Source organism: Carettochelys insculpta, chromosome 20 (genome assembly GCF_033958435.1).
Source record: "Carettochelys insculpta isolate YL-2023 chromosome 20, ASM3395843v1, whole genome shotgun sequence".
Classification (NCBI taxonomy): domain Eukaryota; kingdom Metazoa; phylum Chordata; order Testudines; family Carettochelyidae; genus Carettochelys; species Carettochelys insculpta.
The window spans coordinates 12,177,769-12,202,087 of record NC_134156.1 but is presented as its reverse complement, the minus strand read 5'-3'; the positions used below and the strand labels follow the sequence as shown (position 1 = coordinate 12,202,087).

Genomic DNA, 24,319 nt, shown 5'->3' with positions numbered 1-24,319 from the left:
TGTGCCTGTGTTGATTGTACTTTCACCATGAGGCCCGAAAGCAGATTTGGATGTGGGGGCATGTCTTTAAAATAAAGTGTTCCCCCACTCCCCCCAGTCACCAAGCTACGTTGTTTCTTCGCTTATTGCACTGGGGGCTTAATTAACGCGAACAAGCAGGTAAATGCAAATCCGAGATTGAAGGAGAAGTCCCCCCTCTTTTGCCCCCCCCCCCCATCCCCCCGATGTGATTTCATCCCTAACTGGGAAACAAGGCAAAGGAAGATCCGTAGATGGGGGAAGAACGACCCCTACAGTTGCATTGCAGAAAATCTCCTTTGCTGGAAGGGGAATTACAGAAGTCCAAGCGTTTTGGAAGGAGAACTGGGCTATGCTGTGTTGTTCTGCTCCAGTCCGTGTTGTGTACGTGGAAAAACACGCATGGGGGTCGCCTGCGTAGCAAGGTGTGTTAATCTCCTTTTGGTCACTTTGTAGAAGCAGGAGAGGACACCCCCTCCCCCAGGCATGGGGCTGTGACAGTGCTCCGGTAACGCGTGCAGAGTTCGGAGGTAACTTGCAGCCCGCTGCCCTGGAATAGAGAGAGAGACTTTGCAGAGCGGTTCAGCTGGCGTTGATTGTCTATGTCGTGTGGGGAGAGCCGGTGGATTTTTGTCTCACTCCTGGAGGAAGAGCCCGGAGCTTGTGGTTGCCGCCTTCTTGGTCATTTTTGGAGGGCGAAGGCAGGGAAGGGATCTCGCTCGGGCCGTGCAGCAAGGCATTTCGGACATGTGTTGTCAGCACATCTGGGGAATACCGTCTGCAAGTCCGAAAGGAGATTTGCTGGGAGCCTTCAAACTGCGATATTGATCGTTGTTGTTTCTTTTCGCCGAGGGATGCACTTGGCATGAGAATCGGAGGATGGAAATTGTTTGGGAGGTGCTTTTTCTTCTGCAAGCCAATTTCATCGTCTGCATGTCAGGTAGGCAGCGAACATGGAAGGGGGGAGTACCATACAAAGTGTATTGGGGGTATCCCCTGCCTAGAAGTGCAACAGATATCACAATCATTAATAAAATGTACTGTCACAGAAATGGATGGTGGCTAAAGTAGTGTAAGAAATTCGGCTTTGCTCCACTCTTTACTCTGATAACAATGCATTAATTACGTTGCATTGGTTGCACTAATTAATTGTAGTGCTTTGGTAATATAGGGGTCGTAATTCCCAACACGCAGTCATTGCAGTAATTGATTGCTACATTGCAGTAATCCCAGCATGTCGTGGCTTTTACTGGTCTAAAACTCGGTTGATCTGGGGTGGGGGGGCGGTTTAAGATGGTTGCAGCTCACTGACACAATTTTCATGTTGTGGTGTGCCAGGTTCTTGGGTGTTGCACAAAAACCAAACATTAATGAGCAGTGAGCATCTTTTTAATAAAGGTTGATGGTCCGTGTGGGTACAGTAAATGGGTTTTAAAAAATCCCCCAAAAAGCCTGTGCGGCTGGGAGTCAGGCTCTTGAGTGTCAAGGTTGTAAAGATCTCTTCCATTCTGCAGAAGTCAGGTAATTTCACTTGTCAGCAGAGCCTGTCCAATTAATGAATAGGCACGGCAGGATATCTGGTGTTAAGGATTAGAGCAATTTTATTCTTGGGGAAAACACTCTCTTCTACTTCCAAAGCCTTGGCTAGTTCCTTAATTTGTCAGGTCAGTCATGCTGGAATAATTACATTGCAGGCACAACTGTGGGGGAAGCAGCTGGGTGGCTAGTTTGGGATGGCACCATGGGATTGAAGCTGCCTCATCTGTTTCTCTTCCCCCTCCCCAGGAGTCATTGCGTAAGCCTGCAAATGGGAACTCTGGCAGCATCAGCTATTCCACATTGCAGGGAGCGACATCCCTGTGGGCTTCAGTGCAGAGCCAGGAGTGCTTAGGGAAACCTGCAGCTTCCCTGTGAGCAGGAAGAGGTTGGCGGAAGGCCTCACTGGTGTGGCAGCCCCTACACCATCCAAAGCAGTGCTTGTATCCTCTGGCATACCCTGCACCAGTCCTGATCTGACCCAGCTTCTCAGTTGCTGGACTGGCATTACCTGCACTACCATCTCTCCTCGCCCCTGGCAGTAACTGTATTATTTTGCATCATCTGCACCTGTCTCATATCTTTTCTCCCACCCCCAAGACTGATAGTGCCTACAGTCTCCCACTGAGAAATCCGCCCCCTTTTACTTACATTGGTACCCCTGGCAATTCTTATTGGTAGTCTGTGTACCTGGGTAGTGTGTCCTCTCATCCTGACAGCATCTCAGGCTGCTTTTATGCTAATCCACTCTCTTCTGTGCTCCCTGGGTAACCCACCCTCTCAGTCCTTAGAGTGGCATGACCCGCCCCTCTGCCTCTTTCATCTAAGCCTCACCCTTCACTGTCTCACCCAGAGTGATTCGCTAGCTGTCTAGCACTTTTCAAATTAGACGTCGGCTTTAAAAATAACAGCAGTGGAATAACGAGCCCCTTGCTGAGATCATGGGAGAGAAGAATATATTCTTGGTCGCGTCGAAGAATAATATCTGGTGAGGATTGGTGGATGGTATCCCCTGATCTCAATGTCACCCGCTGCCACCCAAATCAAAACCTGGCTTCTAAAACAGTGAGCTCGGTCCGGCAGGGGCTCTCTTGGCTGCCTGCGTTTCATCCTTTTTCTCATTAGAGAATGAGCAGTACAGTGAGCCATATGCTGCTTTTTGCTGTGTGGCCTCAAATAGTTCGCTTCAACCTCATATGGGATGTTTATATACATTTAGTCTTTGGTTCCATTTTTCCCCCAGGGATCCTTCTTTTTCATTAATTCTTAGTACTTGTCATCGCAGAAAGAGGGATTAAGATCTGCAGATATCTGCCTGACACTAATGCTTCATCTCTTCCCTCCCTCCTCCCAGCCTTTTTACACTATCCTCTGTAGCATATTAGACAAGCATAGATAGTGATCATTCAATAATGCTGAAGTTCAAGAAGGTTTTGAATTCTGTGGGGACGTGTCCTAAATTACCATGTATTCCAGAACCTTATATTCCTTATATATTTAGCTTATGTCATGCAGTCAGCATGATAATCATGTGATGGCTATATCTACATGAGAGGCTTTTATCAAAAAAACTGGACTTTTGTTGGGGAATAACCATGGAGCACCTACATGCAAAATGCGCTTTGTCAAAACCCAGCTCATCCACTGGAAGCATTATATGTCTCCCTGTTCAGGTATAATGCCTCTCTCAGCAGTGTGCTGTTGACAAAACAGCCATGTAGACACTCGGGGGCCCTTTTGTCGACAGATAGGGTTTTCCGGTTCACTGGGCAGCCTTGTTTGCAGAGCTTATGGTCAGCTGTTGTGTTGAGAAAGGGCCAGACAGTGTGGCTTCTTTCTGTTGACAGAGTGAATTGCTCTTTCAATTTTCTTTTTTGTGTAGATGCAATCTGTTGACACGTTTCGTTGAGAAATTCCTTCTGACCATGACATCTGTCAACAGAGACTTCTTGTGTGGACATAGCCAAAGAATCTAATTGAGGAAAGTGCTCTAGAAATGAATTTCTTGCAAAGTACAACAGTAAATTTTTAAATTATAGCTTTTGGAGGCTCAGTTATTTTTGTGAGGAACTGTAAGACTGATTTTTTTCCTATTGGTGCTGCACATATGCAGCTGTTGCAGGCCTCATTTCAAATCCATTTATGTCAATTTGAGACTTTCCATTAACGTCAATGAGTTTTGGATCAGGCCCTGTTTAACAGAGGGCTACATAACCAGAGCTACAGTTTAAATGATTGTCAGCTTAATATGGAAATCTGGAGTTCCTTACCCAATCTGTTGACTGGTTGTCTTAATACAATAAAAATGTTTGACTAGGAAATATATGAAACATTATTTAAGACAGTATTTTGTATGCATGTGCAAATGTAACCTGAACTGAATATAACTTCTCACCCAGTTATGCACTTCTATTTCATTTTTAACATAAAGATTGCAGACTTAGCACATGCTTGCCACTTTCTAATGTCATAACCTCCTTCCTCCCATGTCACAGTTTGAGTAGATTGGGTAAGGAAGGCTAACAGGAAAGATCATTTATATCTCAAATATTGCGACAAGCAGCTTTAATTAATTCTGGTAACATGTTAGTGGTGTGCGAGGATAACAAAATAGTGTTTCATTTACTAAAGTAGTGCAAATCCATTCTTTAATGAAAAATGTATTCTTATTGTGTCAGTCAACTGCCACATAATTTATCTCAGTCATCAGTAAACTCTTTGTGCCTCAATTAATCGTATGTTGGACGGGTCTGAGATGAATGTACTGGAAAGCAGAAGTGAAACAATTGTGGTTTTATGTATGTTTGAGTTACTGACCTTTATTTCAGATGTATTTTTGTTTGTATATTTCTTTGCACCTATTGTTCATAAGCCAAAAGCTTTTATATTCTATGAACACTGGATTTTTGCTGCTTGGAGCTGTTTGCTTAAAAGGAGAATTGAGTTTTGACTGAATGATAAATAAGAACAGGCTTATTGGGACAAGAGAATAATTTTAATGCCACAAAAGAGAATGACAGCTCTCTTTAAAATAAAACACTGGTGCATTGTTAATTATGCTGTAAATGGTGTCTGTATCTGGTTCAGATGATCTTAACAGGTTTGTGTCCTTTAATGATGCTACAGTATGGTATTGACAGAATGTTGTGCCAATGGAGATGTTGTCCTTTGGACAGTAGGTTAAAATAAGATCCCTCTTGGCTGCTGCTTCACTGGAGTTGCAGATAATCCTGACGCTGAGTAAAAGGCAAGGGGATTACAGTCCATGCTATCACGGCCAAATGCTCTTCCTTTGTAATACCACTGTAGATTAATTAGCTGTAGTGTTCACAGCTATGGGTGGGATGTGACTGCTCACATAATGGCTGTCTCATTTGCCTGTGGAGTCATGTACATAAACCTTGTGTAATGTTCTTAGACTTTTGCCAGCCGAGTGTAATAGAAGATGGTCTTTTCAAACCTTTGCAATGCATTACATTTAAAAAAAATAAAGTTGAAGGTGTCACAATGCATTTAATGCTCGGGTTTCTACTTAAACAGTTTGTCTTTGGATCAATGGGATTAGCATGTGTCTGGAACCTTGATCTTCTGGTTCTTCATGGCATACTGTAATTGTGATGCATTACTTTGTCGTGCAGTTGGGCAGTGAGAAGCTCAGATAAACCCTTTTTTGAGAATAGTCTCATCCTTGCTAAGAATTTACTGTAGTGCTGGCATGCATATACCCTTCACAACAATTAATAGCAGCTGAGGCTTCCCACTTGCAGGAATTCCTTAATAGTGTAAAGTTGATACCCTCTCTCACCTTCAGCCAGACCCTCAATATCAGAGGGTATATTGGAGCACAGCTGCAAGCTGTCTGATCTTAGCTGGTATTGTGGTCTCTTGGGGGTGGTCACCATCTGGAATAATGCAAAATAGCTCTTAATGTGCTCTGAACTATGCTGGGGTTGAATTAGCTCCTGGAGGGCCCTGGGATTTGGGAAGCATGAAGAAAACACAAAATCTACTTGGCTCACCCCCCCCCCCCCCCCCGCCAGACCTATGTCTGAGCACCTAATGGTGTAAGGCCTGGTTAAGGCTGTCCCACACCAGTGTAGTGCAGAAGTAAGACAGTTGTGGTCAGTGGAAGGTCAGTATTGTAGAAGTGAGGTAAGTGACAGGAACGGTCCGTCTATTAGTTGCTATTGCTGTATTGTACCTCAGATGTTCAGGGCTGACACCCGAGGAAATCTAATTACTGAAATATTTAGTGGATTTTTCTTTGAAGTCTACAGAAACTAAGCCACTCCTCACTAGACAGGGAAAGATGTAAGGAAATAGTGAGAGAGGCATCAGACACCAACAGGTGCTGAGCCCATGCTTGTTGATGATGAAGGCTTCTGATAGGTAAACAGTGTAAGTTTCCATGAGAAATAACTATGTTCATGTGGGAGTACAGGCAACTGCTATGTTATCATTATGCATGACGATTTATGGGAACATACAGCAAATAATTTGGTATGTTAAATGTCTTAGAGATTCTGCCATCCTGTACATGCTGGTTCCTTGTCCTCTTATGACTCGATGTGCAGTCTAATGGGTGTAGGCAGGCCATTAGCCTTATGTGGAGCCATGGAAGTTTCTGGAAAATCTGTGTTGGTTTGGGGCATTTAGTTTTTAACAGACTGAAGGATTGAGACCATATGCTTGCAGGTATTTTGAAGCACTTTTGATTCCTAAGAGTTTTGGGTTGGAGCTAATTGTACAATTTGACCACTTTTGTCTCTGGTGCTCTAAGTGTTTTGAATGCTTCCTCGTGTTGGAAGTGCCACGGATGTTTTATCTCTTGCAGAGTGTGTTAAATTGCTCCTGTTTTTAAATGCTACTGAAATAGCCTGGTAGTCTTTCTATAAATATTTTCATTTCTTTTTTATGTTTTCAACTATTCAGTTGGTTTCAGTCACTTACCAGTTAGAACACGTGACCAGAGAGATGGCAAAATGATGTATGTGCTTTTTGCTGGTGTGACTATATGGGAAATGGAAATTTGTGAATAATGTTACTCGTAACTGTTTTCTTTCTTTTGGATAAATAAACCTAAGAGGGGAGAGTTGCAATCTCTTCAATTCTTTTGCAAACAAAAATGAATAAAATTTGTTGTTCTAGGCTGTATCTTTTGGCCTTCCTATGCTGTTTTATTGTTAATCTCAACCGAGCCTTGAAGACAAAATTAAAATAAACAATCCCAGTTGGAGTGCCTGAAAGTAATCATAGTAATAGAAGATAGTTGCTTTCACATTCAACAAATGCTGATTTGTCTTGAGATTCCACTAGCTGTTTGTCATGATACCTTTATCAGACAACCCGTGTGTTAAATAGCAGATAGCTTTTCTTTCACTTTATGACTGTTCCCTGTACACCAATGAACAACGAGTACCTACTTATTATAAAACTAGTGTTTGGAATATTCCTGTGTGATGGGCAAAGTGTGACTGTTTATCATGGCTGCTTAAAGGTTTGGAGAATGGTTGCTTTCTGTAAATTAAGCTATGCATCGTTGCTGATCCACTGATGACTGACATCCTTTTCGACAAGGAGTGAACTTTTTCATGGTGTAAATGGAAGTAGTAGGCCACAGTGGTACTTCTTGCCCAAAAAGAGGGAAAAATATGTTGTCCTTTTGGTTGTGAGGATCATAATCATCTAAATAAATTCTGTTTTGGCTATTACTAATTAAACCTGCTTTTCATTTTTGCATTCTCTTGGCTGTTTGGATCCCATACTAATAATTTTTAAAAGGGCTTTGCAGCTACTGTAGGGTCTAAGCCTGATACTACCTGTGAAACCTAACTGCTGATAGAAAAGTTAATAATTTATTTTATTATATACTTAATAGCAACCTTGCACCATTATCAGAGCTGGATTAGAATCATTGTTAAGGTGACCCTTTGACATATGAGGATGATTTCTCTTTTTTTCCACCCACTCTTTTTTCCCTACTTCTAGTCCATGTTTGGAAGATAAAAAAGTTAAACCAAAAAAAAAGAATTTACATGGACTGTTCAAATTTACTGTTTCTTTTTTAGTGTAGTTGTGTTTGCATTGCTTGATGACATTACAGTGCAAACATAATCATACTAAAAAGCTGTCGTCAACAATCGAGAATTCCATATAGCATACAAAATACAATAGTAAATAGGAATTTACAAAAAGGAATGAAGTTCTTTATAAGCATTAGCAGCAGTGTTTTCCAATGGATTTTATTATTTACAAGCCAATCTGAAGTAGAGAACATCCAATTGTGTAATATCTTTGCAGATATAATACCATGCTTGCTGATTTTAGCTATCTAACAGGACTGTTATGAGACTTAAATCATTGATCGTGAAATGGTTTGGGCCTTCCAGTGGAGTGTGCTGAAAGGAGATATTATAGGAATCACTGTATCATTTTAAACTACTGGTCCATTTAATCTGGCATTGTGTCTGTGACTGTGCTTCAGAGGCAAGTGTAAGTCCCCCACACTGGGTGTAACTGGGTAATAAGCTTGTGGAGAAAATTTCTTCTTAAACCCGGGTGCTTAATTATTGGCATGTGAGCTAGAGGAAGCTTGAGGTTGAGTGGAATGACCTTCACATCCATTTTACGATGCCCCTTTGCACGGCTATAATAATAGAAAGTGGTTTGGGGATAAATGAGACTCTAACCCTGATCTGCCAAGCTGCATGAGAAATCTTTGTGTAGCCTCTAACTTCATTAGGGCTCAGGTCTTAAAAGGAGCATGTATAGTGGCTTGGTGCACTACGAGACTTTATGCTATTGGTTTAGTATCTGCCTTTCACTTAGCTTGGAAAATGGAAAGAGACTAGCACTTGATGGTTTCCATGCTCTAACAGAATTGTTCAGTGATAGGCCAGGGAGAGTACTGACAACTAAACAAAGTAGATGTTATCAGGTTTTCCCCCTTTAAATTCCATACAAAAAATATCATTTCTGTTTATAGAGGTCTCGTATATTTTTATTTTTGTAATAAATGTTAAGCCTAAATTCCCAGGCCATATCACCTAGTGTAGTGTAAATATTTGTGAGTAAAATACCATTACTGTTTTATTGTTTGATTTGCACACAAAATACCTTTGAGAAATAGAGGATTAAAAAAGACTTAGAAGCATAAAATAAGTAATGTTTGACACTCTCACCTTTGCCCTGCTAAACGTGGGGCTCCCTTGCTTCCATTTGCACTTTTTTCATGGGAGTTTAAGGTAAACAGCACTTTGTAAGAGGTGTCAGATTATTACTTAATCAACCCTGGTGTGCAAGTACATTTATCTTGATATGGGGTCATATTATCAAGCTTCAGGTATGGAGTGGATGAAAAGTATTCATTTATTGGCCCAAAGTGCCCATTAAGCACCTACAGGGTGAAAGAGGAAACTAGATGGCATAATTCTTACTCTTCTCTGAAGCCAACCTGCATCAGTGTCTTTTGCAGGTGGTCTGTCTGTGGGGATAGATAGGGACAATTTACGTAATAGTTTCCTCCTGGAAGATTTGCAGACAATTTTTTGCTGAAGTTATTTCTGATCCTTCCCACTTGAACTTTCACCATGTCCTGATCTGCGCCAGCACCCCCACTTGGAATGAAAGTGTTTGCTCCAGTTGTATGTTGAGAGACTAAGATAGCAGGGCTTCTGTAGCATCTGTCATTTTGTGTGTGTGCGCGTGTGTGGTGGGGAAGGTGGAAAGCAGGCTAGGGAGCACACGGGCACCTATTACAAATGACTGCACTGCCAATGGGTTATTGAGGCAGGTAATGGAAAGAATTTCCCAACATAGAGGCTCTTCTTTCGCAAGGTGACATGTTCTGCTTACTGGAGGGACCATTGATCTGTGCTTGCTACGTATGGTGGTAAAAGGAAAGATTATTTTCTGCACTCTGAAGAGCAAGAGGGTGTGCATGTGTGGGGAGGATGGTGTTTTTCTTGGTGGTTGGGTTTTTTTTTGGTTTTTTTGCATGCAATGGTTTGATAGGTGAAGTATATTTTATCTCCAAACCACCTGAAAATGCTAGTTTCAGGAAACTGAATCTGCAGTAATTTGCGGGGCTTCTCGCTCCATTTTGTGAGATATCTCTTCACTCCCCAGAGCGTATCTGGGGCAGCCAACAGCTGAGGAGACTCTCTCAGTACAGTGCCAGAAGGAACTATGCTGAGAAGTGGACTCAGAAAGTTAAAGGGCCTGACCTGTGCTGAAGTAAGGAGCCCTCCTCTTCTGGTGGATTCTCTGAAATGTACAGATTAGCACACTGATTGTTGGACTCTGTAGCATGAGAGAACCTGCATGCCCATAGTGGAAATATTTTAGGGTCGCTTGCCTATGGAGGGACAGCTGATGTAGCAGAGCAGAAAGCCCTGAACTTTTTAACCTTGCTAGTTACCAAAACATGTTACCTTTTAAAGCATTCTGCATCTGAGGCTTAGCAGGACAATTAGGATATGTGGTTATGCTCTCTTCTTGCTCTTAGCCTCTGATCTCTCCGTAGGTTTAGTGGAGCTTGAGTTCTTCTGTAGCCTTATTATTCACCAAAATTTTTTTTTTTAAATTTGTGCCTCATGTTAAACTACTAATTCCAAAGTCTTTTGACAACTGGAGCATATCAAGTAGAGGTTAAATCTAAGTATTTCTAGCTTCATCTTCAAATTGGTGCCTGGTTGCTAGAACTCATCCCTTTGTCTTGTGCACCACACAGTTGGGCTAAGTGCTCTCATTATACTGGGCTTTGTGAAAGGACAGGCCATCTGACTCAAGCTCTTCTGGGCCTGTTTAGCATTAATGAGGCGCACCTGCCAGACTTCTGTGAGGACTGGGGAGGGGGAGATCTTAAAGAGGAAAAAACCTGTGAAAGCCACTAAGGGTTGGAGGACATGAGAAGGTCTGCTCCCCTTCTAAGACTCCTGACAGCAGACACTGGTCAGCCATGAAGCTGACTGCTGAAGGCCTCGATATGCACCTTCACAGGTGGGACTCTCCAGATGGATGAAGGGGAAGGGAGCAGAAGCAGCAGTTTGCCACAAGTAGGTTCTCAAAATGCTTCTGGAGCACTGCGGGAAGCCTCAAGCTAGGTTGGTAGGAGAAGGAGCACTCCTTCTGAGAGGGAGTGCTAAGCACAGCCACTGCTAGGTCCTCTGTCTACTGGAACCATAGCCGTGCCTCTTGGTACTGAAGACCAGTGTGAAGCTTTGAGCCAGCAGGGAGGGGTAACAGTTTAGGGGAGGGCAAGCCTGGCTGTTCTCCTTGTGTGGCCTGGCAAGGAGCTGTGGTGTGAGTAAAAGGTCAAATTGAGGGTGAGTCTGTACCACTGTTTCTGAGGCAAGGCAGCCCAGTCTATATGTGCCTGTTCCCTCCAGGCTGCAGTGGAATTTTCTTCCCAGGAAAAGAAGGAAAGAGAGGAGATATGGGATGGACTCTGAAAGACCCTAAAATCCTCTCCCCACCCCCCAGAAATCTTGAGCGTATAGGAAGAAGGAAGACATTAGGTGAGGGGAAGGAGTAGGGGTGAAGGGAAGGAGCCGGGGTCAGTACACCTGTTGAGTTGGGAGGCTACATACACATCTGCTGCATGTTGTAGACCATGAGCTAGTAAGGTAAAATTCACTCCTGGGGGGGGGGGGTGCGCGCGCGCGCGCACAAAGTTTACACTTCCTTTAAAATAGCATGGTGTAAATGACTGCACGCCATATAGGATAATAGAGAATCAGGCCTTAAATTGTTCTCTTCCAGTCTTTGGTCTGTTAACATTGTACCTGCTGACCAACAGATTCCCTTAGATATTGATATAATTACAGTATATTCCACACACACGTGGATGTGAATTAATACTCTGGGGTGAAATGCTGATCACCTTGAAGCCAATGGCATTGATAGTTTTGCCCATTGGTTTCAAAATAGCCTGGGTTTCACCCATGATCTCTCTATTTCCAAGTAGCCAGTTTCTAGTATATTCATCTAATTCTCCATTTGATTAACTATTACTATAATGTTCACACTTTAAGGGCAATTTTAATGGGCAATTTCTCATTGTTTTAATATGTTTGCATTTCTGTTGGAAAACAGTGATCTACAAAGACTTCACAGACATCTCCACTCTGCTCAGATCAACCTGAGGGGGCAATGTGACAGTTAGTAATTGCAGACAGAATTTGAGTTTTCTGCAGGTGCATAATTTTTATCTTCACTACCCTCCTGGCACTCTCCTTGCTAGTTGTTAGCAATACATCTCTGCCAGTGTAGACTTCTTGTGTAATTGTGTCTTTGCCCTAGAGTCACAGGTATTTAACTTGCTGAAGAATGGGATGCAAAATAGAGTAATAAATAATGTGATTTATTTTTTTAATAAGTAGCCTGGAGTAAGTTTTTTTTCATGCTAACATCCTAAAAATGCAGGTATGTTCATTTAGCTTTTATTGTGCCTAGAGTATCACTGAGACACAGTGGAACACTTAAGCAATGTGCTTAATTCACTTTGAAGTTGATGGTACTTAAGCACGTGCTGAATGGAGGGCTAAGAATAATTAACATAATTAGAAGCAATACAAATTCTTTGGAGCGCTCATTCTGGGATATATTGGCAGGAGTTTTATAAGCAGGGCGTGAGACATAGTTTTTCTACTCTACTTGAGCTTAGACTTCCTAGCATGAAGTATTGGGTCTAGTTCTGGGTGCCACATTTCAGGAAAGATGTGATTTAACTTGGGAAAATCCAGAGGACAGCAACAAAAACTATTTAAGGTCTAGTAAATATGACCTTTGACTAAAGACTGAAAAAATTGGGCTTGAGTCTAGAGAAGAGAAAACTGGTGTGTGTGTGGAAAGTTTTCAGGTACTTAAAGGTTACTAAAAGGAGGGTGAAAACTTGTCCCTGCTAAGCTTTGAGGACAGGACAAAAAGCAGCGGGTTTAAATTTCAGCTGGGGAAATTTAACTTAAATGTTAGGAAATGCTTCCTACCATTGTCAAGCACTGGAACAAATTAGCGAGGGAGGTTGTGGGATCTCAGATATTGGTGGTTTTTAAGTACAAGCTAAATAAACTCCCTGCAAGAATGCATGGGGCAGGGGGTCCCAAACTGCGAGTCTGGCCCTGCTCCCACTCTCTGCATCTCCCCCAGGCTGTCTCGGATTCAGCCTAGCTGAGGCTGTGGCCATGCCACTAGCTGTCCTGGGGCTGATCACTGCCTGCCCTCACTCTCCCCACTGCTCTGTCCTAAGCTGGGGAAGGCTGAGCCATGCACTGCCACACTCCCCACCCTCCCTGGTGTGGATGGGGAAGGCTGTGGCTACAAACTGCCTGTCCTCCCTCCCCACACTCCAGCCAGAGTCAGGGAAGGCAAGGTTTGCACACTGCCTGGTAAACCCTCAAGGTTTTTAAGTCCTGGCTGGACAAGGTCCTGGCTGGGATGACTTAGTAGGGGTTGATCCTGCTTGAAGCAGGGGGCTGGACTAGATGACCTCCTGAGGTCCCTTCCAGCCCTGTGATTCTGTGATACTCTGTGTGTTGGGGGCCGGGGTGTGGGGGGAAAGGGGCACAGCCTTGCTTTAGGTTCACCTGCCATCCATGCAGGAGTGGTCTAGTTATTTGTGCTTTGAGTGCAGGAGGTTGGACTTGGTGACCTTCTGAGGTCTTTACCACTCCTACATTTCTAGTATTTCATGTGAGATGGAATTTGAACCACCCTTGATCAAACTACTTAAGTTCTGCAGAAACTATAGTTTGTTTGATCAAAGTAAACTGTTTCCAATTCTGTCTCAGGTAAGGGGTATTTCTAGATTTTTCCTGTGTCACTTGTGAAAGTGTGCATTCAATATTTTAAAACACATGTAATAAATATAATTTAACTGTGATTTGATAGAGGCCATCAATGGGAAAAAAATGCTATTTTCCTCATGACTGTACCAGAAAGAAAATGAAGCAAAAAACTAATGCAGAGCAATGACAGGTAACATATTGTAGTGGTTAATATGAACAAGATTGTAATCTCAATTTTTACACTGTATTTAAATAAAACCTTTATTGGCCAGAGTTTAAGAACTGTGAGATTGCATTTGCCCTTACCTCACTTGAAGTTGCTTGTCAAATAGGCATTTGTGCATCTGGTTACAGTTTTATATTCTATGTGTAAAAAGCTTAAGCCAGTTTTATGCAAGGCTAGATTTCGCAAGCATAGTTCAGTGTTATTCGCAGTGCCCCCATTTTTAGCTATTTATATGTTTGCTTGACTAGAATCCTGAAAAGCATCTAAACAGTAACATCCACATCATTTATTTTATTTTGTTTGTTAAAAGGTCCCCTTGAGAAAATGCATTTGTGGGTCAGATGACAGACCAAATTAAGTAACAATAGGATATAAACCTCTTTTAAGAAGTTTGCCTCAGTAATTCAGTTTACCTGTATCTATACACTTCCAGTGGGAACCAGTTTCTATGGTGAGAGTGCAGGGAGGCATTGAACCAAATCAGTAAACCTTGTAGTGTATATAATAAACACTTCAAGCTGCACCCTCAGCAGCCCTAGTTCTGGCACCTATGTGAATAATTATTTCAGCACCTAGGATGTCCTCAGTCTGTAAGAACCTATATGAGGAACAAATATTTGATCATGTGCTGTTCAGTCTAAAAGGGAAAGATAAAATGCAATCCAGTATCTGGAAGTCAAAGTTTGGCAGATAGTCTGGAACTAAGGTTCATGATTTCAGTGGTGAGGATAATTAATCATTGCAGTAGTTTACCAAAGATTGCAGTGGATTCTCCACTTTTAAGTCAAGATAGGATGTTTTTCTAAAAGATCTGTTCTAGAAATTGTTTTGTTGGAGGGTCTATGGTGTTTGTGTTACAGGAGGTCAGATTAAATAATCACAGTGGTCCCTTCTGGTCTAGAACAGAGTTTCTCAACCAGGAGTACATAACCCTTAGGGTACCCCGCCAGGTCTTCCAGGCACTACGTCAATTCATCTAGGTACTTGCCTACTTTTACAAGAGGTTACATAAAAAATACTAGTGAAGTCCGTACAGTCTTAAACTTCATTTGGACAGTGACTTGTTTCTACTGCTTCATGTGCCTTACCCTGAAATGTAAGTGCAATATTTCTGTTCCAGTTAATTTATTTGGTAAGATGATAGCAAGTCAGCAAGTTTTTTAGTAGTTGCCTTCTATGATATTTTTGTAGATTTTTGTAAGGTAAATAGTTTTTAAGTGAGGTGTAACGTGGTGGTATGCAAAACAAATCTGACTCCTGCAAAGGGTACAGTAATCTGGAAAGGTTAAATGGCACTTGTTTGAAGAACTCAAATCACCTGAAGACCATGTATCTCAACTAGTGGTAGGCAAACCCTTAGTGGTATGTGAGAGAGGTCTGGGGGTACTTACACTTTTTTCTTTTCTTTAAAAAGGAGTTCTTTTTTAAAAAAGGTTGAGAAACACAAGTCTAGAAATCTGTCTAGAAACAGGAGAGAGATTCTTGTCTCTTCAGCTGGATACCTAGCATTTGAGTCTAGTCTTGAAAAGTTCCAGGCTTTAAAATTAGAATATTATACATATGTTTGAAAAATCTTTTAGAGAAGTTTGAGGTTTTAAAAACCTTTTGTCCATATTTTTTCTCTCCCTCTGTAGCCTGTGCAGTGGATTCACGGTCACCAAGCTGTCCTGTAGTCCTTCAGAGATGCAATTAGGTTAGACATGCAATTAGACATTAATTAGGTCACAAGCTTTCATGGGAAAGACTCGCTGCTTCACACAAGGTGTATATATTGCAGTATCTTTAGCATTAAAAAAAGTGCTCTATGCTATTTATAATATAGGGTATGTCTGTACTGCAGCTGTGAAATTTCATTGCACTAGCTGTAGAAATGCTAATCATCCCCACCTGGGACTTTGGATACATAGTGGAAAAGCTGCTGCCCATGTTGCTTTCCTTTCATGGCTGCTATTATTCGAGCTAGCTTTGCTCTAACTACGCGTCTGTACGTGCTACAATGACATCTTGTGACTACGGTGTAAACCTACCCATGGACTACGACAGGGACACAATACCAGATGTTGTATTTTATAGGCACTTGCTTGGAAAAAAACAAAACACAGTCTGTGCACATTTAGAATGCTGTGTGTGTATTTTCCTAGACGTATGTAACACCTGAGTTCTTTGACCCTCCATGAAACGTGTTGGGTTTTCAATCACAAAATTATCTAGATAAAAACTAGATAAGCTCATGGAGGTCAGGTCCATCAATGGCTAATGGGTAGGAATGGTGTCCCTAGTCTTTGTTTGGCAGAGGCTGGAAATGGATAACAGGAGAGGAATCACTTGATTCTGTTCACTCCTTGAGGGACATCTGGCATTGGTCACTGCTGGAAAACAGGGTACTGAACTGAATGGACCTTTGGCCTGTCCCAGTATGGCTGTTCTTAAGTTAATGTAATGCCCCTACCCCCAGTCAGACCTTTGATAGTGATCAGCTTAAAATTAGCCAAGACAATATTCTACCGCATCTTCTATTTCCCATGTTTGCTATGTAGAAAAGAGATGTTTGTTTGTTTGTTTGTTTGTTTGTTTTTTGTAAGCAGCATCATTAAACTGTGAGAGCAACTACTGGGATTCAGGTAGGTTAGAGAACTTTGTTTAGAAGCTTTTCTGGTCATGTGGTCAGTGTTTTTTTTTCAGTCTTTTTGCTCACGGCTGGATTAATGTTGAGAATGCAGAGATTAATAGCCTGTTTTGACAAATCTACTAAGCTGCCCCCACCCCACCCAGGACTCTTAAACTGGCTGAACCTGTAGATAGATTGAATCGCTCTGGTCTGGCACCCTCAGGACCCGACTGACACCTAACGAGAGAGTTTGCAGAACCACGTGAGGTCAATATTGTTTAGCTGCATTACACACACTCCCATTGCTTACTGGGCCCTGAGAAGACATTTAGGAGTGAATTAGAGTTAAATAGTAGCATAGAATACTGAGAGCCAGGACTGTGTGGATGTAAACAAATTTTGTGGGATCATGGGAAATTTGGCCACACGCATAGTAAATAAGTGGACATCTAGCTATCTAAAATTATGCCAGATCACAGATGTTGCCAGAGGCAAGAAAGGTTCAACCTACAGTTATAAAGCACTGGGCAAGTTGATATCACATCTCAATGACTTTACTACCTGTGTTAAGTTTTGATATACAGTAGAACCCTGACATACACGCAACTCAAGTTGCGTGTATCTCGGGTTAACATGACTGAGTGGCAGGGAGCTGGTGCCTGGCTTCAGGATGCCTGCCAAGTTTCCTGTCTCCCCTGAGTGGCAGGCAGCCAGGTGCCAGCTCCCCACTTCTCAGAACAGCGGGGAAACTGAACAGCGCTGCTGCTCAGAGGTGGCAGCAGAGAGCCTGACTCTCGGCTGTCGCCCCAACAGGAGTGGGGAAAACTGTGCCTGTCAGGAGCGGCAAGAGTCAGGCTGCTATTCCTGACAGAAGCAGTTTCCAGTAGCGCAGGTCAGTTTCCCTTGTCATGTGAGTGGTGGGCAGCCCAGAGCCAGGCTCTGGGTTGCCTGCCAATGACAGGATTGGGGAAACTGACCATTGCTGCTGCGCTGGTCGGTTTCCTGGCTCCCTGAATTGCCCAAAATTTGACTTATGTCAGGTAGTGCAAGAACATAACCTCCGCATAAGTCGAGGTTCTACTGTAGCCAGAAGAAGTCACAGTATACTACTTTTTGAGCCTGACCTACTGAGACATCCTTGTGTGCAGCTGAAACTTATTTTTATATTTTCTCTTTTATATTCTTTTGTAGCAGAGTTAGAGTTAAAATAAACCATGGAGAAAAAAAAAACATGCTGCATACAGACACAAGCTGGCATTAGAACAGGATTTAGACAAGCACTCAGTAAAAAAATAAGCGTGAATAACTGAAATAGCATTTACAATGCCAACAAGGTGAATAAAAATTGAGTTGTTTTTTTAAAAAAAAAATCCAATGTTTGATTTATTTAAATTTGGGTTTTTTTTTTAAAAATACTAAATGTCTCATTTAAAAATAAGTTACAAATACATCTCGTGACAGACATGTTACACATACTCTTAGTCGCATAATATGAATTAATGGTTCTAGTCTGTCCAGACTAGCTACTAGCTCTTGCTTCTTTAAATTCTGGGGTTCCAATTGCTGTTTCTCAATGGATTAATAGGTAATCTGTGCAAAGAAAGGCACAGTCTGGATAGGATTGTTTTTGTTTTCTGCTTATGTGGTGGTGGACCTGGACCAAGCACAGCAGAGGAGTTAGCTGAGACATTTTCATAAAATGGAGTGACAATATATAGGAAAGGATGGAGGCGGAACAGTGGAGTGGACTAGAAAGAAAAACGGGGAAGACATTATTCAGCACACACAGCTTCATATGTCCCCCCACCCTTGTAAGAGAGATTCTATCTGAGAATATTTTGAAATAAAATTCTGTGAAAAGGAAAATTTGTCAAATGAAAGTGTTACAAGATGATGTGGGATCTAGCTGAAAGATGAAACATCATAAGGAAAACTGCTTATTGGGAGAATATGAAGTGGATGAAGATGTGGATATGGCTGAATGGATCAACTGGTTAATAACTTAAGTCATTCACTTATGATGCATCATTATTAAAGAGTCTCACTATGCCTTTCGGGATAAATGTGATTTGACAAGTAAATTCCCAAGCTGTTTGCTCTGTTGGAAGCTGCGAGGGAAAAGAGTTTATTTTAGCTAATCCTTATGGCTTGTTTAATTAGCTAACTTGGTTTAGATTCTGTCACTCAACTATACAATCAGAAAGCTTCAGTAAGAGAAACCTAGAGTTGCCAGTTGCCACTGAATGTCATTTTCATCTTTTATACATAAAACATCCCCCTTCTTTTGGAACATCATGGCTACAGACCATACTGGAGCTGCCATAAATCTATTCCCTATTTTACTTCAGCATAACTCAGCTGTTCCATGGAAACCCATTTCTGTACTTTTTTTCTCAAAAATCAGAAGTGCCAGTGAGTTCAGTGAGGCTTACTCCAAAATTAAATGCACTCTAAGCAGAGTCAGTTTTAGCTTTTTTTGGTAATTTGATTTAAATCAGTTGTTTTGGGGTGATTTAAATCAATGCATCCAGATGCCCAATCAGATTATGAAGTGAACTTTAATTTATGTGGAGCTAGGTTTTGTAGGATGAAATTAGCCAGATGCGATTTAGGAGAGAAGTATGACTAATCATAGAGGACCCGTCTTGGCCCCTTTCTGCAAGCTAGGCAGGCCGCTGGTGATAGAAGATGTGTTGGAAGTAGGCTGTGGTTTCTGAGGTGCCTTCAGTCAGTAGAAACCACCCCCAAATTAGAGAGCACTAGCTGAGGAGAGGCATGTTACTTGAGCAGGTATCTGCTTCATTGAACTCAGTGCATTCCTGCTATCTTTTGTCAGGTTTCCTATGGAGTTCCAGCAGAGGTTAAGGCTGCCTTCCCTAGGTGGAATTCCCACACTTCTGAGCACAGCATCGTAAGTGGGTAATAAGAGGCACAGAGTCATCCCCACCACCAACTATTTCTCTCTCACCTACTGATTATTCCAAAACAAAAAAGCAGTTCAGTAGCACTTTAAAAACTAACAAAATAACTTATTAGGTGATGTACTTTCATGGGACAGACCCACTTCTTCAGATCATAGCTATACCAGAACAGACTCAATATTTAAGGCACGGAGAACCAAAAATAGTCTGAGTGACTCCTGTTGAGCTCTCTATGGCCTGCGTCAAAGAGAAGCTAAATTAGTGGTGGGCAACATGCAGCCCATTGAGGTTCCATCTGCAGTCTATGCACCACCCCCCAACTTCCTTCCACCGCATGTCTGTCATGTACCGGACACTGGAGTCCTGTACTTACTTACTGCTCCTCCTCCCTCCCAATGCTTTCAGAGTATCCTTGTTCCTTCCTCTCTCTTCCAGAGTTTGAATCATAGAATCATATAATCCCAGGGCTGGAAGAGACCTCAGGAGGTCATCTAGTCCAGCCTGAAAACATGTCAAACTCTTAATGAATTGTTAGGGTGATTAGCCTTACAGCTTGTTTAACAAATACTCTTTAACTTTCAGCATGCTGATACTTAAGGGGTAATCTTATAATTTATCATTCTATTAATGGATTGTAGTAACATAAATTACTAGATTGAATAAACTATTTTCATTATGTAGCATCTCGGCCTCTGATCCTCAGTGACTTCGCCATTCTTTGCCTGATGGTTACCTCAATGATAGTACCTATGATTAACAAATTCAGATGACAGCTTTCCCTGGTGTAGGGTAAACTGTTGCCAAACCTATATCTTTAGAGGCCCACAGTCAGCCAGCACAAATCATTTAAAACAAAAAGCAGTCAAGTAGCACTGTAAAGACTAGCAAATAGTTTATTAGGTGAGTTTTCGTGGGACAGACCCACTTCTTCAGACCATAGCCAGACCAGAACAGACTCAATATTTAAGGCACAGAGAACCAAAAACCGTGAGCAAGGAGGACAAATCAGAAAAAGAGAATCAAGGTGAGCAAATCAGAGAGTGGAGGGGTGCGGGGGAAGATCAAGAATTAGATTGAGCCAAGTAAGCAGACAAGTCCCTATAGTGACTCAGAAAGTTCCCATCACGATTTAAACCATGTGTTAATGTGCCGAATTTGAATATAAAAGCCAGCTCGGCTGTTTCCCTTTCCAGAATGGTGCGATAATTCTTCTTCAGTAACGCATATACCTTTAGGTCATTGACAGAATGCCCCATTCCATTAAAATGTTGACTAACTGGTTTGTGGATCAGGAGTGTTTTGATGTCTGTTTTGTGCCCATTGACCCTTTGTCTAAGGGAGTTAGAAGTCTGTCCAATATACAAAGCATCTGGGCATTGTTGGCACATGATGGCATATATGATGTTACTAGAGGAGCATGAGAGAGTGCCCGTGATTCTGTGAGTAACCTGGTTAGGTCCAGTGATGGTATTTCCAGAGACGATATGTGGATAAAGCTGGCAGCAGGCTTTGTTGCAGGGAAAGGTTCCAGGACTGGTGTTCCTGGGGTATAGACTGTGGCTGTTAGTGGGGATCCTCATGAGGTTGGGAGGTTGTCTGTAGGAGAGAACAGGCATGTCACTCAGGGCCTTCTGGAGTGTGGCATCCTGATTAAGGATAGGTTGTAGGTCTTTAATAATTTGTTGCAGTGGTCTGAGTTGGGGGCTGGAGGTGATGACCAGTGGTGTTCTGTTCTTGGCTTTTTTGGGCCGATCTTGGAGTAGCTGGTCTCTGGGTATGCGTCTGGCACTGTCAATTTGTTTTTTTACTTCTCCTGGTGGGTAATTCAGGTTTATGAATATTTGGTACAGTTCTTTTAGTTTTTGGTCTCTGTCAGTTGGATCAGAGCAAATGAGATTGTACCTAAGAGCTTGACTGTAAACAATGGATCTAGTCACATGTGCAAGATGGAAACTAGAAGGGTGTAGATAAGTATAGCGATCAGTAGGTTTTCGGTACAGTGTGGTACTGATCAGGCCATCCTTGATTAGTACTGTAGTGTCCAGGAAATGTATCTCTTGCATGTTGTAATCGAGGCATAAGTTGATGGTGGGGTGTAGATTGTTAAAGTCTCTGTGGAATTCTTCTAGAGCCTCTGTACCATGGGTCCAAATCATAAAGATGTCATCAATGTATCTTAAGTAGAGGAGTGGTGATAGGGGACAAGAGCTGAGGAATTGTTGTTCCAGGTCAGCCATAAATATATTAGCATATTGTGGGGCCATGCGGGTGCCCATAGCAGTTCCACTAATCTGGAAGTATAAATTGTCCCCAAAGCGGAAATGACTGTGTGTGAGAACAAAGTTACAGAGGTCAGACACCAGATTGGCTGTGGTGGCATCAGGGATGGTATTCCTGATAGCTTGTAATCCGTCTCTATGTGGAATATTAGTGTACAGAGCCTCTACATCCATTGTGGCAAGGATGGCGTTATCGGGAACTTTTCCAATGTTTTGTAATTTCCTCAGGAAGTCGGTGGTATCTCGGCTATAGCTGGGAGCGTTGGTGGCATAGGGTTTGAGGAGGGAGTCCATGTAACTGGATAGTCAGGTGGTAAGGGTGCCAATACCTGAACTGATAATGCGTCCAGGATTTCCAGGTTTATGGATTTTGGGAAGTAAATAGAATAATCCAGGCTGCGGCTCAGATGGTGTGTCTGAGTGAATGAGGTCCCGAGTAGCAGCAGGGAGTTCCTTCAGTAGTTGTTGTAATTTCCTTTGGAATTCCAAAGTGGGATCAGCGGAGAGAGGTCTGTAAAATGTGGAGTTGGAGAGTTGTCTGGCTGCCTCCTGGTCATAGTCTGACTTATTCAGGATGACAACAGCACACCCTTTGTCAGCTGGTTTGATTATGATGTCTGGGTTATTTTTGAGACTCTGAACAGCATGGCATTCAGCATAGTTGAGATTGTGTCTCATTTGGCATTGGTTGTGTATAATATCAGCCTGAGCACGGTTGTGGAAGCACTGTATGTAGAAGTCCAGACTTTCACTACGACCCTCAGGGGGAGTCCACATAGAGTTCTTCTTCTTTTGTTGTTGGTAGGGGGGGGGTCAAGAGAGTCAGACTGTTGTTCATAGGTGTGCTGGAAAAATTCCTTTAGACAGAGGCAGCGAAAGAAGGCTTCAGGGTCACCACAGAATTGTATTAAGTTCGTGGAGGAGGTAGGGCAGAAGGAAAGACCCCGGGATAAGAGAGACTCCTCTGCTGGGCTGAGTTGGTAGTTTGAAAGGTTAACAATGTTGTTGAAGTATCCTAGGGTACTTGTACCCAAAGGACTGACAGTGAAAAACCCATTACAATCAACATACTACAGTGAACGTGTATGCAGCACGCTCTCTAAGAAACTGAGGGACCACTTGATCAAAATCCTTTACAATAAACAAAAGATGATCAAAAATGAACTCTCTGAACTTGAAATTATCATCAACGAACAGGCATCCACGCAAGACCCCACAGTATGAGGCTTTACCAGTGCCAGACAAGATATTTATAAAACACACTTCCTCTTTCTACAAAAAAGAGAATAAATTTCCTTCATTACTTCATTCCTCAGGATACTTCAACCACAATAACAGTAGCTCGACCAACAACATTGTTAACCTTTCAAACTACCAAATCAGCCCAACAGAGGAGTCTCTCTTATCCCGGGGTCTTTCCTTCTGCCCTACCTCCTTCACGAACTTAATACAATTCTGTGGTGACCTTGAAGCCTTCTTTCGCTGCCTCTGTCTAAAGGAATTTTTCCAGGACACCTATGAACAACAGTCTGACTCTCTCGACCCCATGGGAGAAGCACATGGCAGCAGCTCCAGCATGGAGTTAGAGCAGGAAGAGGCAGGGACTGGGGGTGCCTGGCTCTGGGGGAGGAGTGTGGGGGTTGGGTCATGTATATTGGACAAGCCTTGACATTTTAATGAGTGTTGAAGTGTGCCACAAGGTGAGAAACGTTGCTGCACACTCATCTAAATCATTTATGAAGATATTGAACAGAAGTGGACCCAAAACTGATGCCTGCAGAACCCCAGTTGCTATTCCCTTCCAGCATGACTGGGAACCACTTAAAACATCTACAGTCCTGTGCTCTTCCCAGTGTTCTGGCAACAGCAAATCAGAGTTCAGTCTCACCCACCCCATGTCAGTTTAAATAGCGTATGATTGTTTGATTTTGCAGATGCAGCCTTTTGATGTGAGAATCCAAAAGTCATTCTGCCAGAGCTGAATTCAGTTTCTGGCTGTTTCATTTTGGTGGTGAGAGCTACAGAAATCCAACTAGTGGATAAGAACTCTCATTTCACTTCCTTTTGTTACTGTGGTTGAAACTGATGGGATCTGACTAGCAATTCCAAACACATTGCTACAGCCTGATATAAGGGGCTTCTCAGTTACTTCTCTTAAGACTGTATTATTAGTCAGCATTAGACCAGAAAGGTGAAATTGCTGTTGGTTTTACAATTCATGGAAGATTTAGGATTTAACTTACCCTCCACTGTTTTTTTTTAAAAATGTTGACCTGCTATGGATGCACTGGGATAAAGAAATCACAACAGAGATGGTGCACACAATGGGAACAATTGGTTTTCCTGCCCATTGTGATGGAAAGTGGCAGTTCAAACTTTCAATGTTTGCTTCAGAGTGGTGTAATGTGAGGTGGAAATTAAATAATCACCCTAATATCTGCCTTTTGTGTTTACTATTGTGGATTGCTTAGAGTGCTGGGGAATCTCTAAAATTCCAAAGGCAGGTCTGCATGTAAAGTTGTACCAGTGTTTAGCTAAATTGGTGCACGCAGCTGTGCGGATGCTCTTCCTTGATGTAAATCTGATGCATATCAGTTCAGATTAAGTTGAATCGGACCAGGTTTAAACTAAACCACAGTGGACTGACCTGAAATGCAAATAATTGTCTGCACCAGTTTCACTCAGTGTGTTTAAAGATAGTTAACTCAAACAGGATTTATTTGCTGAAGGATGTCACTTAGGTGACTTCTACATTCTGTCCCTTTTCCTCACGGTGTATAGTTTTAACATAGTCTCTCTTGTATTCCTCTCATTTCCCATGCCAGAGATTTTATTTTAAGATCTTGAGAACGCTCATCTCTCTCTTTAAATGATCACTAAGACAAAGCAGCACAATCCTTGTAGTTACCGGGTAGAAGTCAAAAAGGAAGTCTCAGAGAGGTTAT

At 42.2% G+C, this 24,319-nt stretch overlaps 1 protein-coding gene across 1 annotated transcript in view; it reads left to right on the top strand.

Moving 5' to 3' along the window:
• Nucleotides 1–897: 897 nt before the first annotated feature.
• Nucleotides 898–24,319, top strand: part of CA10 (carbonic anhydrase 10) — a 454,392-nt gene continuing 430,970 nt past the window's right edge. The window contains exon 1 of the mRNA XM_075014587.1: nucleotides 898–958. Within this exon, the coding sequence (XP_074870688.1) occupies nucleotides 898–958 (61 nt within the window). The remainder of the gene's footprint in view (nucleotides 959–24,319) is intronic.